This window comes from Drosophila grimshawi, unplaced genomic scaffold, assembly GCF_018153295.1.
Source record: "Drosophila grimshawi isolate 15287-2541.00 unplaced genomic scaffold, ASM1815329v1 contig_44, whole genome shotgun sequence".
NCBI lineage: Eukaryota > Metazoa > Arthropoda > Insecta > Diptera > Drosophilidae > Drosophila > Drosophila grimshawi.
In genome coordinates, this window is record NW_025063240.1 from 21,839,888 (window position 1) to 21,854,415 (window position 14,528).

Sequence of the window (14,528 nt, forward strand, 5' to 3'; positions counted from 1 at the left end):
GGGTTGATTACTTGGCGAGCATGCGCATCCCCTAACCGAGACTTTTACTTGGGGTGAGTTGTGAATTGCATTACTGTTGCTTTTGCTTTGGCTCTTGCCGCTTGTCTCGCAAATGCGAGCGACCAAACTTAAAAAGGTCTGTGTGGGCGAATGGAAGCCCTATGCAATTTTAAACGGTGGCGCCACAAAGTGTGACTCAAATATATACATTTCTGTGCTCAAATTTGACAACCGAAAGTTCTCTTCTGAAAATCGGAGTTAATTTGGTTGACAGATTTATTTGCCAATGAAATACTTGATTTTCAGATGATATTCTCGTTTGAGGATTGCCAGAACAAATAACATTTCCAAAAAAAATGAACTTAATTATTGCAAATAATTTTATGTAAGACATCTAAAGCTAAAATTGCTTGGGAATTACAAAAAATAATTGAAACAGCGCACGGAAGTATGCTTCAGAAAAATACTGCATTAACCAGCCCGAAGATATGCTACACAATGATTATCTAGTGAAGAAGTTTAATGTGCCGCACAAAAGTATGCTGCATCATTACATGGTACACGAGCATGTAGCTTATAGGTGCGAAACTCTGCTAAAAAGCAGGTTACTGAGAAGCAGTGTACAGAGCATTTGGTTAACTGCTTAGCAATGTTGCTCACAAGCAGTTTTAAGTTCAGTTTAAAACTGCTTCTTAGCAGAGTTTCCAACCTATGAACTGTACTGCTTTGCTGAGTTCGTTTATTCAATGTAGTAAAAAACAACTATTTTCTTTGTCGGCAGAAACTATTTTCAGTGACACAAATTGGACAAATCCTTGCACATTTATGAATCGCAAGGACTTGCTCTATCGAACTGGATTCAAGGATTTTGGAGTTTTCAAAGAACTCAAGTAGTTGCTTGCATTTTCTGACACCTCAAATAAAGCACACGTTAAACCCAATAAAAAGACCATTTAATGTATATGGATGAAAATCAATAAAAGATTTTACCCATTTGAGGTAGATGTCTGAAAAACTAAAGTATAGATTAAATGGGATGAAATGGAAAGAAGTCAAGTCAAGCAACGTTTATAGACTTGAATAATTAAGATTGACTAAAGGGTAAAAGCAAAAGTGCAAATACGTTTATCTATGCATTTATACAAACATACACATAGATCTGTATAAGGATATATCTACACACACACACACACACACATGTACATATATGCATCAGTTGTATCAGAAAATCCTTGGATCCCCTTGGCGCACTAGTTGCCGTAACTTAATTAGAAGGAAATCAACAAGAAATTACAAGCACCATTCATTCATTCATTCATTCACTTATAGAACTCAGCTTTTGCTGGTGAATGCTGAATGCTGAATGCTTGTTGCTCGACTGACAGTTCTAAGGACTCCCAGACGGCTGTTCCTTTAACTTTGCAACTTTGTGGATGGTCTTTAAGAATCGTTTGGCAATAAATCCGTCAAACGCTTCCAACGTACGTAGGCAGCAGCAATCACTTTGAATGCCCTGTCCAAATACTCTCAAGTGGAGAAAGAGGTGGAATTGTAGCCATTACGTTTATCACATCAACTCATTCGTGGACCACTCACACACACACACACACACACACACACGTCACAGTTGTTACTGTGTGTGTGTATGTGAGAGTGTTTGCTTGCCACACCCGCATATATTTTAATAGTCAAGTAGCTCTGCTTTACTTGGCTCTGCTCTGACTCCGACTATCATTCTGCTGTTTGCTTTTCTCTAAGCGCAAACAATGGGGTCTACCCCAGAAGAGAAAACCAAACGCAGCACCGCAAAAGAAATTGCCATTTATCTATTATTGACTCTGCCGCTTGGGGCCCAACTTTCTCTCCCAACTTTCAGGACATCTGCCTGAGAACGAAGAGCATCAAGTGGTTGCCCAGTTGCCCGGTTGCCTGATTGCCTGCTCCGTCACTCGACTGATGCCAAAATGAAAGTGTGCATCGGCCACGAAATGGGGTAGTCGATATACTGCTAAAATAAGAAAGGAGTATTTGGCTGTCAAATAAAAAGAGTAAAACAAATCCTCACTTGAAAGATTAACGCTTCTAAAAGTTTTCGAATCTTATTTTTAACCTGAATTCAACAATACTAAATTTATGATCGGAGTTGTTTCACTTTAAACTTTCTAAAACTTGTTCGTATCTGTTTTGAAAAATTTGAAATATGTCTTATATATTTATGAGGCCATTGCTCAACTATAGAATTGAAAATACAGTGTTATTTGAATTTAGAACTGTCACGCTGGCATTACTTTACCCTTGCGCAATGATGATGCTCATGCCCGCATAAATTAAGCAAACGAATTTGAAAGACAAGCGCTGACAAGCACAAATAATACAAAAACAAAAAATAAATAAATAGAGCAGCAGAATAAAAGTCCAACTCGAAGTTGAACGCAACGCATTAAATGTTGCCACTGCCACTGCCACTGCTGCTGCCACTGCTGCTGCCACTGCCACTGCTGCTGATTAGAAAGTGAAATGACGTCATGCGATAACTGTTAGCTGTAGCCTGATTTCAACATGATTTGGCCAATCAAAACGAGCGCATCCCCCCAAAAGCAGTTAGACACACACACACACACGCACACACACAGATAGATACAGTCAAAAGGAGGTGGAGTCTGTGGCAAAGTGAAAAAGTCACTTGTAGCTTTTATATCCTTGAACAAATTTATCTCTCGCTACGCACACTTAATAAATACAATTGAATATGTATGCTTCTCTCTCTGTGTGTGTATCTGTGTGTGTGTGTGCGGGTGTAAAAACTGCTGGCTATAAAAGGAGCCTGTGCTGCGGAAGGATCTTGCAGTTGCCGTTGCGTTTGCGTTGCGCATACGACGCGTGTGTCCCACAAGTGAATAGCAGTAAATTAAAAGTGACTAAAGTGAATACTAAAATTGGATAATCTCCCACAAATACTGCATATATAGATATATATATATATGAGGATGAGTGCATCGGGCAAAAGTCTGTTGGGACTGTGGCTGTATCGCAGCGGGGAGCAGGAGTGGGCCGTCAAGCAGGGAAGTCCTTTGCACACGCCCAAAAAGGAATCCGGTCCCATCTCAACCACGTCGTCCTCATCGACGACTTCAGCGACGCATGCAAGTCTCTCACGTCATGCCTCGGCGCCCGGCGATAGTTTTCTATTGTTCTCGCCCAAAAAACAGGAACGCAGTGCTGAGGCGCCCCGTCTGCAAATCAATGCCGGCTCCAACGATGGTGCAGTGCGTCATGGTGTGGTGCCCGGCGAGCGCATCTCCATTTTATTCACGCTCAAGAATCAGGTGGGTAATCTGGCACGGGCGCTGCAAGTGTTCCAGGAGCTGGGCATCAATGTGCTGCACTTGGAGCTGTCGCCGCTGGAGATGACCAGCAATCAGGCCGATGTTCTGGTGGATGTGGAATGCGATCCCCGCCGCCTGGATCAGGTGGTGAAGATGCTCAATCGCGAAGTCGCCTCGGTCAACTATACGTCCGTCAATGCGCACACTTTGGCCAGGGCTCCATCCCTCTCCGCCTGCTCCAGTTTTGGTGAGTCATACCTCTAAATCTGAAATGTGAAATGAGCATCCAAACAGCGTAGGAATAGTTGATACTAAGAAGAAACTAACGTCAGAATTTAATCCTCCAGGAAAGAAGATTTAACAATTAAAATCAATAATAAACCATCAGAAATTACAAACGTAATTTTTAAGGCATTTTTCCATCTTTAAAACTTGGCAAAAGTATAAAAATACAAATGTTAATAATGAGTTTTATATAATTAATCTTAATTTCACTTTTAAGCCACTTTTACAGCTTTATAGAAATATTAAAAATATATATAATTTTGACAAATGAAATGTGCTTCCATTCAGACTTTGGCGACATGGTTTGGTTTCCACGCAAGATATCGGACATTGATCAGGCGCAGAATGTGCTCATGTATGGCTCCGATCTGGATGCAGATCATCCTGGCTTCAAGGATCCCATTTATCGCAAGCGTCGCGAACAGTTCTCAGCCATAGCCAACAACTTCAAGCAGTAAGTTTTGATTTAGTTTTGAACTGCAATCTGCTCAAGCCCAATCCACTTTTAGTGGCAATCCCATTCCACGTGTGCAATACACGCCGGAGGAGGTCAAAACTTGGTAAGTGCAACTTGCAAATTGCTTTTGTGGTTTTCTGTGTTGTGTTTTGTGAAGTTGCCACTTGTTGCGGCTTGGGTTTGTTGCAGGGGCACCGTTTTCTTGGAGCTGCATCGCCTGTATCAGTTGCACGCGGTGCCGGAGTACATGGAGAACTGGCCGGAGCTGGTCAAGTTCTGTGGCTATCGGGAGGACAATGTGCCCCAGCTGCAGGATGTCAGCAGCTATCTGAAGCGCAAGACGGGCTTCCAGCTGCGCCCAGTTGCCGGCTACCTTTCGCCCCGGGACTTCCTCTCTGGCCTGGCCTTTCGCGTGTTCCACTGCACCCAGTACATAAGGCACTCCTCCGATCCCTTCTACACACCCGAACCGTAAGTTGTCCCAGACTCTGTGTGTATTGTTCGAAGTTTGATAATTGCTTTTCACACACAGTGATTGCTGTCATGAGCTTTTGGGCCACATGCCCCTCTTAGCCAACTCGAGCTTTGCTCAGTTCTCGCAAGAGATTGGACTCGCCTCGCTAGGCGCCTGTGATGCGGATATTGAAAAGCTGGCAACGGTGAGTAATATGCAAATAAACTTATAGGCACCAGTTCAGTTGACAGTGGCTCTAGGCGAAGAGTAGCTCAGCGAGCTGAACAACGAGTTGAGGAACCTTTGGCGAATTTTTGAAATTCTGTGTGATTTTTTTTTCTTGTAGCTTTACTTCTTCACCGTGGAGTTTGGCTTGTGCAAGCAGTCGGATAACAGCTTCAAGGTTTACGGCGCTGGTTTGCTTAGCTCGGTGGCCGAGCTGCAGCATGCGATAACGGCACAGGATAAGATCAAGAAATTCGATCCGGAGCTGACCTGCAAGGAGGAGTGCATCATAACATCCTATCAGAATGCCTACTACTACACGGACTCCTTTGAGGAGGCCAAGGAGCAAATGCGGTAAGTGGCATGAGAAGAACTTCTACGGCTCCTCTTCAACTATGCTCTCTATATGTCTATCTGTCTGTTGTTAGTTCCTTTGCTGACAGCATTCAACGACCGTTTGGAGTGCGCTACAATCCGTATACGAGCAGCGTGGAGGTCTTGTCCAACGCCCAGAAGATCACAGCAGTTGTCAGCGAGTTGAGGGGCGATTTGAGCATTGTTTGCTCCGCTCTGCGCAAGATCTCGGCAACGGATGAGAATCTCGATGTGGATAGCATAGCGAACATGCTGCACAACAGCCTCAATGTTCGTAGTGGAGGCAGCGCCGGCGGTAGCAATAGTCCGGACAACTCGGAGAACTACATAGCCGAAGGCGATTAAGGAGAGAGCGAGAGAGTTGTATGATTGCTGGGGATACTTGTTGGGACCATATGCTACTATAGATATCACATATTTACACACACACATATATATTATCGTATATAGAACAAACATATATAGATTCGATGTCTAATTGTTGGCAAACTTTAACTTTATTTGAACTTATGCCTAAATACGCGACTTATTTCTAAAACTTAAATAAATTTCACTTCAACTCGCAAAGGAGAAACGTGAACGAAGAGTTATAATTCGAAGTGCCGACAACTAAATACCCTTCCATGATTACAAGCTGATGAGTAAATAGAGTAATTGCATTGTACTCAAAAATGAAATTGTGACTTACAGCTAATATTTGTGGAGATTACCAACAATTGGTAGGCAAAAACTTAAGCTAAGTCAGCTACATATATTAAATGGTATTGCGAGATACTGACAATGGGCAACTCTAGCCGAAATACCCAACTGCATAGATATATGTATATATATATGCAGGATGCACTCGCTCACTTGTAGATCAAATCACAGTCGCTGTTGAGGAAGAACTTCCTGCTGATGTAGCTGGACGTGTACTCCATCAGCCAGTTGGGTATGGTCCACACCGTGAAACTGAGCGCTAGAGAGCGCCACTTGCCGAGTATCTGGGGCACATCGTACACCCAGCTGAGTCGACTGCCCAGGCGACTGGTGATGACCTTGCTGGTCACCTTGCTGGTGACCCCACGCACCACACCGCCAGCCAGCTCGGTGACGCTCACTTTGCGTCGCCGTTTCGAACGTGGCGAGTCTTTCTCCCCCCTCTGCTGCAACTGCCCCCGCTCCGGCTCGAGTTCTGGCTTCATTTCGACGCGTGGTGCGATTTGAATGCGATCCACAGTATCGCAGATTTCCTCATTGCTGATCAGAATGCCAGCCACGATATACATCAGTTTGAATACTCTGTGGGGGGTAGGCGATTTACGATTATTACTTTTCTTCATTGTATTTGATTTGATTTTATTATTATTCTTTTTTATAGCACTCACCTCACTGTATGGGAAATCATTGCAGCCGAGGTGGGTTCAAAAGTTGACACGCGAATTTATTGTTGTCTGTCTGGCTTATCAGTCACACCAAAGATGTGTGATTATATAGACATCAATATGTGCATATATTATATATTATGTATATTTAAAAGTATATATTAAATAAGCTAAATGCTTTTAGTTTTCGGCTGATATATTATTGTTAGTTACAGCTGCTTAAGCACTTGATGAAGATTCTTATTACTTTATTAATTTATTGTTTATTAAGTGTTCTTTGTTTGTTAAGGATAAACTTGTGTTTAATTGAATTTGTATTTTGTACAGACCGCACTTGACTGCTGCTTAAATTCAACTGAACTGTCGATTTGGATGGCCCGATTTTCTAGTCGCTCAACGCTTTGGCTGATAACAGGCTGACGACAAAAAAAAGAAGAATATAAATAAAGAACAAAGATAAGGCTGGACTCTAATGGATTCCTAATGTTGAATATGTTTGCAGACTTATGTATTATGCACTTAATGCTTTCTTCTATGTGTGTTTGTCTGCCAGGGGCTTGCCCTCTCTCTATCAGGAGCTCGCTCTCTCTCTCTCTCTCTCTTTCTCGCTCAGAGTTACTCATTGGCTTGCTGATAACTCGTGATAATTTCTTATCATTCCATGGTTACTTTGTGGTGGCGTCAAAATAACTGTGAACTGCTTAGAAACTACGTAATTCCCGTCTGTGCACTTTGGAACCTCGTCTAAATGAGCTGTCCCCATAAAATTGACTTGCACGTTGCTCGTTGCTCACTGGAATCAATGATTATAATCTTTTTTATTTATACCTTGTATCTGAATATTGACTAGTGTTTGGTTTGTTTTTTTCTATTATTCTGTGTGTGTGTTTACTGATAGTCACAGCTATAGCGTGTGATCAGGCGAGACTGCCTGCCATATATACATACGTATATATACATAAACATATCAGTAAATATGTATTCAGTATCTACAACAAATAAATACATGTTTCAAGGCCGAGCGAGGAATGTGAGATTATGAATTAAATAGGAACTATTATTTTTATGTTTTCTATGTCTAACAATCACAAATCTTTTGCCTCTGCACAGTAACAAAAGTGCAATAAATCTAGAGCGAACAACATTTTTAACTCAAACTATAATCTACAATCTGAAAGAACTGTAGGAGGTAAGTAAGAAATATATATTATTCTTATTGCTAGACTCTGTGCTCTGCAAAACTAGCTATAGTTCTAGCTTGTAAGTAGTTTTAGCTTTAGTTATAGAAACATAATTGTATTTAAATGTTTGATTGTAGCACAATTGTGGAAGGCATGCGCGAATTTTAATTGGTTTTTGTTTGTGCTATGGGGAAAAGACCACAGGCATTGAGTGTAGACAACAACCATTGCCATGCGTGGGCGTTGCTGGAACTTAAATTTGTGGATTGTGTGCTGGCGCCATCTAGGTGTAAATGATTTATTGAGATTAGATTGTCGCTAAGGAAAATTAGCTGGGGATTGAAATATTTATGAGAAAGTGCTGATAACTGCAATAAGATAACATATTTTATCTTTTAAATTTCATTAATGACAAATTCCATGTCTATTTTTGATAAATTTCTATAAGTAATTGCATTTGATGAGCACTTTGTAAGACGAAAAGTAACTAAGGAAACATTTATGAGAAAAGTGCTGAGAACTGAATTAACATAATATATTCTTCTAAGCTTTTCAGCTTAATTAATGACTTGAATAACTGACTTAATACCATTATACTTTTGTGTATCGATAAAACAAATTCAACGATTAATATCTATAAATCAGTCAGCACATTTATCAGCACTTTGCCACAATAGAAATTCATTTTCAGTCTTAAATTTGAAGCTGGCAAATATTTGCTATAATTGAACAACTGACCAATGATTTAATAAAACACTTAAGAAAGCAAGACTTTCTAAATTAAGTTGAAATGATACCAAAAATCATGCAATTAAAGTGTGTTTATTTAGAGTCAATCAAGTCAAAAAGCATTTAATTTGTTAACTTGATATCTTTCAACATAATTGACTCAGACCGAATCCCAAACACACAAACACAAGCACACACAAGGACTCATTTGTAAGTTGGCCCAAAATTCTTAAGCCAAAAGAGAAAGAGTGAGAGACTTTCACACATAAATTATGTAGCCTTGTCCGGCCAAGCTGACCGGAAACCGAAGGACGACGGCCGCATGTCCTTGTTTACGGACTGTAGACTGTGAACAGACAGGACACTAGAAAGTAGACAGCAGACAGCAGATAGAATAGAGTCCCTCCCCTCTCTGTGTAGAACAAGATTATTTACAAATGCACAAAACCACAGAATCTTAAACAAGAAAAGCCAAAAGGCTAACCAGACAACAACAACAACAGCAACAACAGCAACAATAATAACAACTACAAGAAAAACAATTTTCACACAATTTGCGACACAAAGCGGGAGTGGCAGAAAGAGGGGGTGAGTTGAAATTTGAAGCATACATAGAGAGGCAATATAAATGTGGACAAAGACAGCAGCAGCTACAACAACATCAACCATTGCTATGGCAATAAGTAGCATACACACACATAAATACACATACACACACACATACACAAAAGGCAAGGCAGACAAGTCTGAGCTGAGCTGTTGAAAAGGTATTCCCCAAGAATGTCTAAAGGCAGACAGCAGCACAATTCCTGGCAGCCCGTCTCCTGCTGCTGCTACTGCTGCTTTACAATAGCAATACACAATACACATCCTGCACACACACACACACACACACACACATAAACACATACATACACAACAACAGTTAAGTCCACTTAGAGCTAAAACATTTTGCCAGTGGGGCGCCTCAGATAGAGATGGAGACATTGAGAACCGTCTTGGAGCAGGAAACAACAAGCAGCAAGCAGCAAGCAGAGGCAGCACTCAAAACGACCTTGACACACAATCCACTGTGTGGCAGTTACCACAGCTAGCTACAGAGTGGGGGAGTGGCGGGGAGTGGTGGGCATAAAGAGAGTTAGAGATAAGCAAAATGCTCATTCAAGTGTCCACTCCACTCCCCCAACACTTGCAAAGTGTTTCCATGACTAAAAATCATGGCAGCACTTCTGCCACAAGCCAAGTATGTCTGTCTGTCTGTCTGAGAGTGTTTGTGTGCTTGTGTGTGTGTGTGTGTGTGTGTGTGTGTGGTAGCCAGCACCAAAAGTCACAGCTCGAGTCGAGTCCGAGCTGCAACTGGCCAGTGACTGCTTGCTGCTGCTGCTGCTGCTTCTTGGTCGTGTTGGTTAATTGGCTGTGTGTTGTTGGCTTACAAATTTGTTGTCTGAGCTCTTAAAAGGAGCAGAGGCAGGACCTTGTTGCTGCTGCTGCTGCTCATGTTTGTTTCTTTGCCTTGCCACTTGCCACTTGTGCATGTTTATAGCAGCGTGCATTGAGGGGAGGTAGCATCCCAGCTGCATGCCACATGCCACATGCTAATCCCCAAGCTGTTGTTGTTGCTGTTGTTGTGGGCCTGTTTATGGCTTGAAGATTTGTTAAGTGTTTCACACACACGACCCCAGCTCCGTTTTTGCTTGCCCCGCCCCTAAGTACTGATTGCCACATGTTGCATTGTGGTCCCCAAAAACTCATTTAATTACGGCTTAAAGTTAGCCGAATTTAAATGTAATATCTAAAATTGCAAATGGTAAAAAATTAACAATAAAAAGGTAGAAATGATGAGCTTAATAAATTGTAGAAAAAATTGGTCAATTGAAAATCGAAAAATAATATTGGAAAATGCATAAAAGACAAGTTTCGATTATTTTTGCTGGTGGTGTGTTATTATTCTGTCAGGGAATATGTAACGTGTTGAATGGGATATCAACGATATCAGAGTTGGTGGAAGTGTATTCCTACATAAATATATATTAAATCATTAATAATTTGTTTAGCTAAATCGTCTATTGCTGCTTAACAAATAAATGCTTGTATAAAGGAAAAATCTTCTTCTTCAATTGTAGAAATTAACTGTCTGAATAAAAAGGATTCCTTAGCTCAAAATGACTTTTACTGAGTGTTGTTACTTGAAAAACGAAGAAGTCTGTTAATAGTTAAGCGTCAGTTTCTAAGGGCATTAAATCTACTGCTAGCCAAAGAGAACCACACTTTCTTGCTCAAGCTAAGGCGAGTGCGGGGATTGAATTTCGAGTGGCTGGTGGGGGTTGCAAGGTGTTGCGCCTGAACATGATATATGACAGAAGGGCAACAGAATGAGCAGAAGTGGCAGCAGGAGTACGAGCAGGAGTAGAAGGAGCAAGAGCCGAAGGGAAGTAACTGGCCATTGCACAGGACACAGCAGGAAATAATTCCAACCACTGAGCGGCGTCTAAGCGGGCCGCATCGGAGAGGGGGGTTTGGAGTGTGCAAATATTGAAACTGGTGAGCCACCAAAAGCAGCCAAAAATATGTATGTTGTAGGGACAAAGAAATCTAAACAACAACAAGGGCAACTAACAATAAATGATGATGGCCAAGAAGCAGACGCGGAGTTTGCTGCGGCTGCTGCTGCTGCTGCTGCGACTGCGACTGCGACTGTTGTCGCTGATTAAAACCATGCGGTGGTTGCTGGTGTTGGTGTTGCTGAATGCCGCGAATGCGTCGCGAGGTGTTGGCCAACTCTGGTGGACGATGGACACAGGCACGGCACAAGGAGGACACACGTGACTACGTGTCCAGACACACACAGGCACAGGCACAAACCAGATTCCCTGCTGCAGTCAAGTGAGGACTGGACCTGGGCTTAGACTAGAGACTAAGAGAGGGAGAGAGAGAGTAGTGGGGCTTGAGAGCAGAGGGGGGTTTCGTGGGTTAGAGTCTCGGGTGCAGCTTCAGCTCCAGACAGACGACTGACTGCTGACTGCAGACTGGGTTTGGGTTTGGGGCTTGGGACTTGTAGCAACATTTCCGACGTTTCATACAAAAGCAGCTGGAAAACTGCAGATTGCAAAAAATCAACTAGAAAACTGTCTGCTTCCCGCATATTTGTTATACACATACATATATATATATATATATAGATAGATAGATTTTTTCTATTATTTTGGCATGTTGTTTTTTCGACTGGGGTCTAACATATCCGGCTGTGCTTATGTTGCTGCTGCCCCTGTTAACCCATCCTATTCGATTGAGTCCTTGTACTTCTCTAATTTATTTCATGATTTTATTTGTTTCACGTTTTCGATTTTTATTTTGATTTTCACGTTTGAAACACGCGGCATGCAAATGATGTTGAATGCGATAAGTGTTCGAAGGATCTGTCTAGCTGTTTGTGCAGATTGAACACCACCTCAACCCGCCCCTCCTTCCTTTCATATATGTATATAGAGCTGTATTCGCATACATCTAAATATACAGGAACAGCAGCGAAAACAACAAAAAGAAACATATAAACCACTTGAAAATTGCAGACAGACGACGGTGTGAGAAAGCATTTTGCTTTTGATATATGAACTTGAGGGACGCGCATTGTCCGCGCTTATTAGCGGAGTAAGAGGGGGATTCAATCAGGAGAAGGGGCAGGAGGTGATGGCTAAGGGCCACAAAAAACACTCTCAAATGATTAAAGCTTAAAGTTGATTTATTAACATCTTTTTATTAGCGTTTTGCCAACATGAACAGCCAACTGAAAAGCGTATTAATTGCAGAAACTCAATGAAAGATTTCCAGAGCTATAACTGAACAAATTGTATGTATAATAGGAATATGTTTCCTTATGTGAAAACCCCTCATCGATTAAAACAATTTTAGAAAGAGAACACCTGGGTTAATGTTATGCTTAGTACTTATTGCTGAATCATCATTTTGTAAATTAATAAATATAATGAGAGTAAGTCTTATGTGAATACGAGCTTGACATGATGAAGATGCCTAACTGGTCCTTTGGGTCCGGATAACTTAGTAAACCCTTAATCCTGTAAAACTATTTCGCGTAGACATGGCTTCACATGTACATGCCTATATCGACTTGGCAAGTGATCAAATAGTTTAGATTTTGGGCTTTGAGACGTCTTCTATAATACCCACTGCATGGGTTTAATACAGAACCTTTCTAGGAATGACCTCCAAATTCAATAAAATCAAACTCTGCATCTAAATTGGTCAAATTTACATCTTAAAAATGCACTGCCAGCTGAAGTCAGCCAATTGTTGTTATAGCAAAGTGCTTATAGTCTTTCTATGTGGGAATACTTCATATTAAATATCAAGAAAACGCCTTCTAACTACAACATTCATTCCCCTGAGTTCGCAGTCGCCTTCCCTTAATCTAAATGCAGTCCTGCATTAGCCAAAGCTTTCTGGGAACGCTAAACACCCCCCTCCCCCTGTTGGTTGTCTCTGCGGATGTCGTCGATAGCGTTGTTGTTTCTTTGGTTACTTTTTTATTGCGTTTTGTTTGGTTGTTGTTGCTGTTGTTGTTGTTATTGTTGCACACACATACGTCATGTATGTAATTTTTTGCAATTTTCTAACGAAATTTCTCAATTTTTTTCATCAAGCTATTTTATATATTTTTTTTTTGCCTGGCAAGGTTTCCATTTTGCAGACAGAGCACGTAGGAATAACCTCAATGTCCAGCTTGTGTGTGAGTGTGTGCGATATAATAATTTCATATGACGTGCAGCGGTCCTGTCCGGTCTCATCGTCGTCATCCTTCTATTGCTTCCTCGGCTGCTTTGATATATAATTTTTTGCATTTTTTAATGCCTCGATTGCCCCAAGCTGAAGGACAACATGCAGCAGAGTTTGGGGGCAGCTGGGAAGAAAGGAGCTGCGCATCTATGTATGAGAAGGGCAGGACTCTCTGTGGACACGTTAGTGTCCTGTACATTTTGGCAGCACATAATCTCATTTATTTGACGGCAAAACGCTTTTCCAAATCAAATTTCCGCTAAAACATTTTCTATTTGCCATTTGTAGCATAACAAAAATGGAAATATCCTTTAGCGACCAGTGCAAGGAGTAGAGTATAAGGCACTTGAGCACTGAGCACTCAGCACAAACCCTTTTCTGAGACAGCGCAATGGCGAACAAAGGACAAGCAATCAATTTATATCCAAATCACTTTTAAGTCGGCTTTCAGATGAGACTTAGCAGTATTCCGAGCCTAAGACAAAAGCGCTTGGGATGTGGATATTTGCCTTCTTCAAGATATATTAGAGATATAAATGCATAGATATCTGTCAGTTATGAAGAATTAACTACTCTGAAAACTTAACTACTTGGAAACTACTATTAACTCTGTCAGTTCTATGGAGTCCACTATTAATTGTTCCTCACTGATCAGATTCGCGATTGTTCAATTTCAGCAAGTGTATAAAAGCTACGACTTTGTTGATTTAAATATTTGATGTGCACATTATTTTTTAGGCCAGCTTTTCGTACATTTTTTGGCCGTAATTTAGACCTGTCTGATATAATTTAGCATGATTTGCAGTTTGATTGATGCCCAAAATTGCATTTGCTGTTGTTGTTTTTGTTGTTATTGTTGTCAGCACATAAAGTTGAAATAAGCCCAAGCAAGGAGAATGGCGAAAGGAGCAGATATGCGGAAGCGACTATATGCATATCCATTATAATTAATGGCTCTGGATTTTTAACCCATGTCCAAATCGAACGCAACGTGAGAGAGAAGGAGACGAAGGCGAAGGCCAGCAGGAGAAGGAGGAGCTGCAGCTGGTGGCAAGGAGAAATAAAAGCGAAAGAAAAGAGCCTACAATACCAGAAGCTCCGCCTTCTAGTTGCCAATTTGCCCCTTGCCGGTTGGTGCGTCCTCGTTGAACGCGTTTATATACCAAAAAACTAACGGGGCAACAGCCAAGCGATAAGAGCAATTGCCACGAAGACGAACCACTGCATCCCCAGCTATACAATCCACAGCCCACTCATCCCCACTCCGTCCGGCAGGACTGCAGGAGGCGCAAAAATGGAAATGAGTGGCGGGCGCCTAAAAGTAGGCAACGCACTTGTACA

At 41.5% G+C, this 14,528-nt stretch overlaps 2 protein-coding genes across 3 annotated transcripts; one reads left to right on the plus strand and one right to left on the minus strand.

Moving 5' to 3' along the window:
- The first annotated feature begins 24 nt into the window (after positions 1-24).
- LOC6558602 (tryptophan 5-hydroxylase 1) lies at positions 25-5,609 on the plus strand. 2 transcript variants are annotated; one of them, XM_043215486.1, is made up of 7 exons: positions 25-53; positions 3,900-4,065; positions 4,121-4,171; positions 4,258-4,539; positions 4,601-4,727; positions 4,869-5,101; positions 5,176-5,609. In XM_043215486.1, exons 2-7 carry the CDS (start codon positions 3,911-3,913, stop codon positions 5,465-5,467), a joined length of 1,140 nt encoding a protein of 379 aa, XP_043071421.1. In that variant the 5' UTR covers positions 25-53; positions 3,900-3,910; the 3' UTR covers positions 5,468-5,609. The 2 variants fall into 2 exon arrangements, with proteins under 2 accessions (XP_043071421.1, XP_001983297.2); XM_001983261.3 differs by lacking the exon at positions 25-53 and adding an exon at positions 2,222-3,573.
- Positions 5,589-7,242, minus strand: LOC6558631. The gene is made up of 2 exons (XM_001983260.3): positions 6,490-7,242; positions 5,589-6,403 (listed from the first exon to the last, which is right to left on the minus strand). Exons 1-2 carry the CDS (start codon positions 6,507-6,509, stop codon positions 5,971-5,973), a joined length of 453 nt encoding a protein of 150 aa, XP_001983296.1. The 5' UTR covers positions 6,510-7,242; the 3' UTR covers positions 5,589-5,970.
- Between the last annotated feature and the right edge of the window lie 7,286 nt (positions 7,243-14,528).

Excerpts from the sequence above, each read along its gene's own strand:
- LOC6558602 (XM_001983261.3), top strand. The coding sequence starts at position 2,982 with ATGAGGATGAGTGCATCGGGCAAAAGTCTGTTGGGACTGTGGCTGTAT. Across the intron at positions 4,172-4,257 it reads CCGGAGGAGGTCAAAACTTG|GGGCACCGTTTTCTTGGAGC; the intron begins GTAAGTGCAACT and ends GGTTTGTTGCAG. Across the intron at positions 5,102-5,175 it reads GAGGCCAAGGAGCAAATGCG|TTCCTTTGCTGACAGCATTC; the intron begins GTAAGTGGCATG and ends GTCTGTTGTTAG.
- LOC6558631 (XM_001983260.3), bottom strand. The coding sequence starts at position 6,509 with ATGATTTCCCATACAGTGAG. Across the intron at positions 6,404-6,489 it reads ATGATTTCCCATACAGTGAG|AGTATTCAAACTGATGTATA; the intron begins GTGAGTGCTATA and ends TACCCCCCACAG.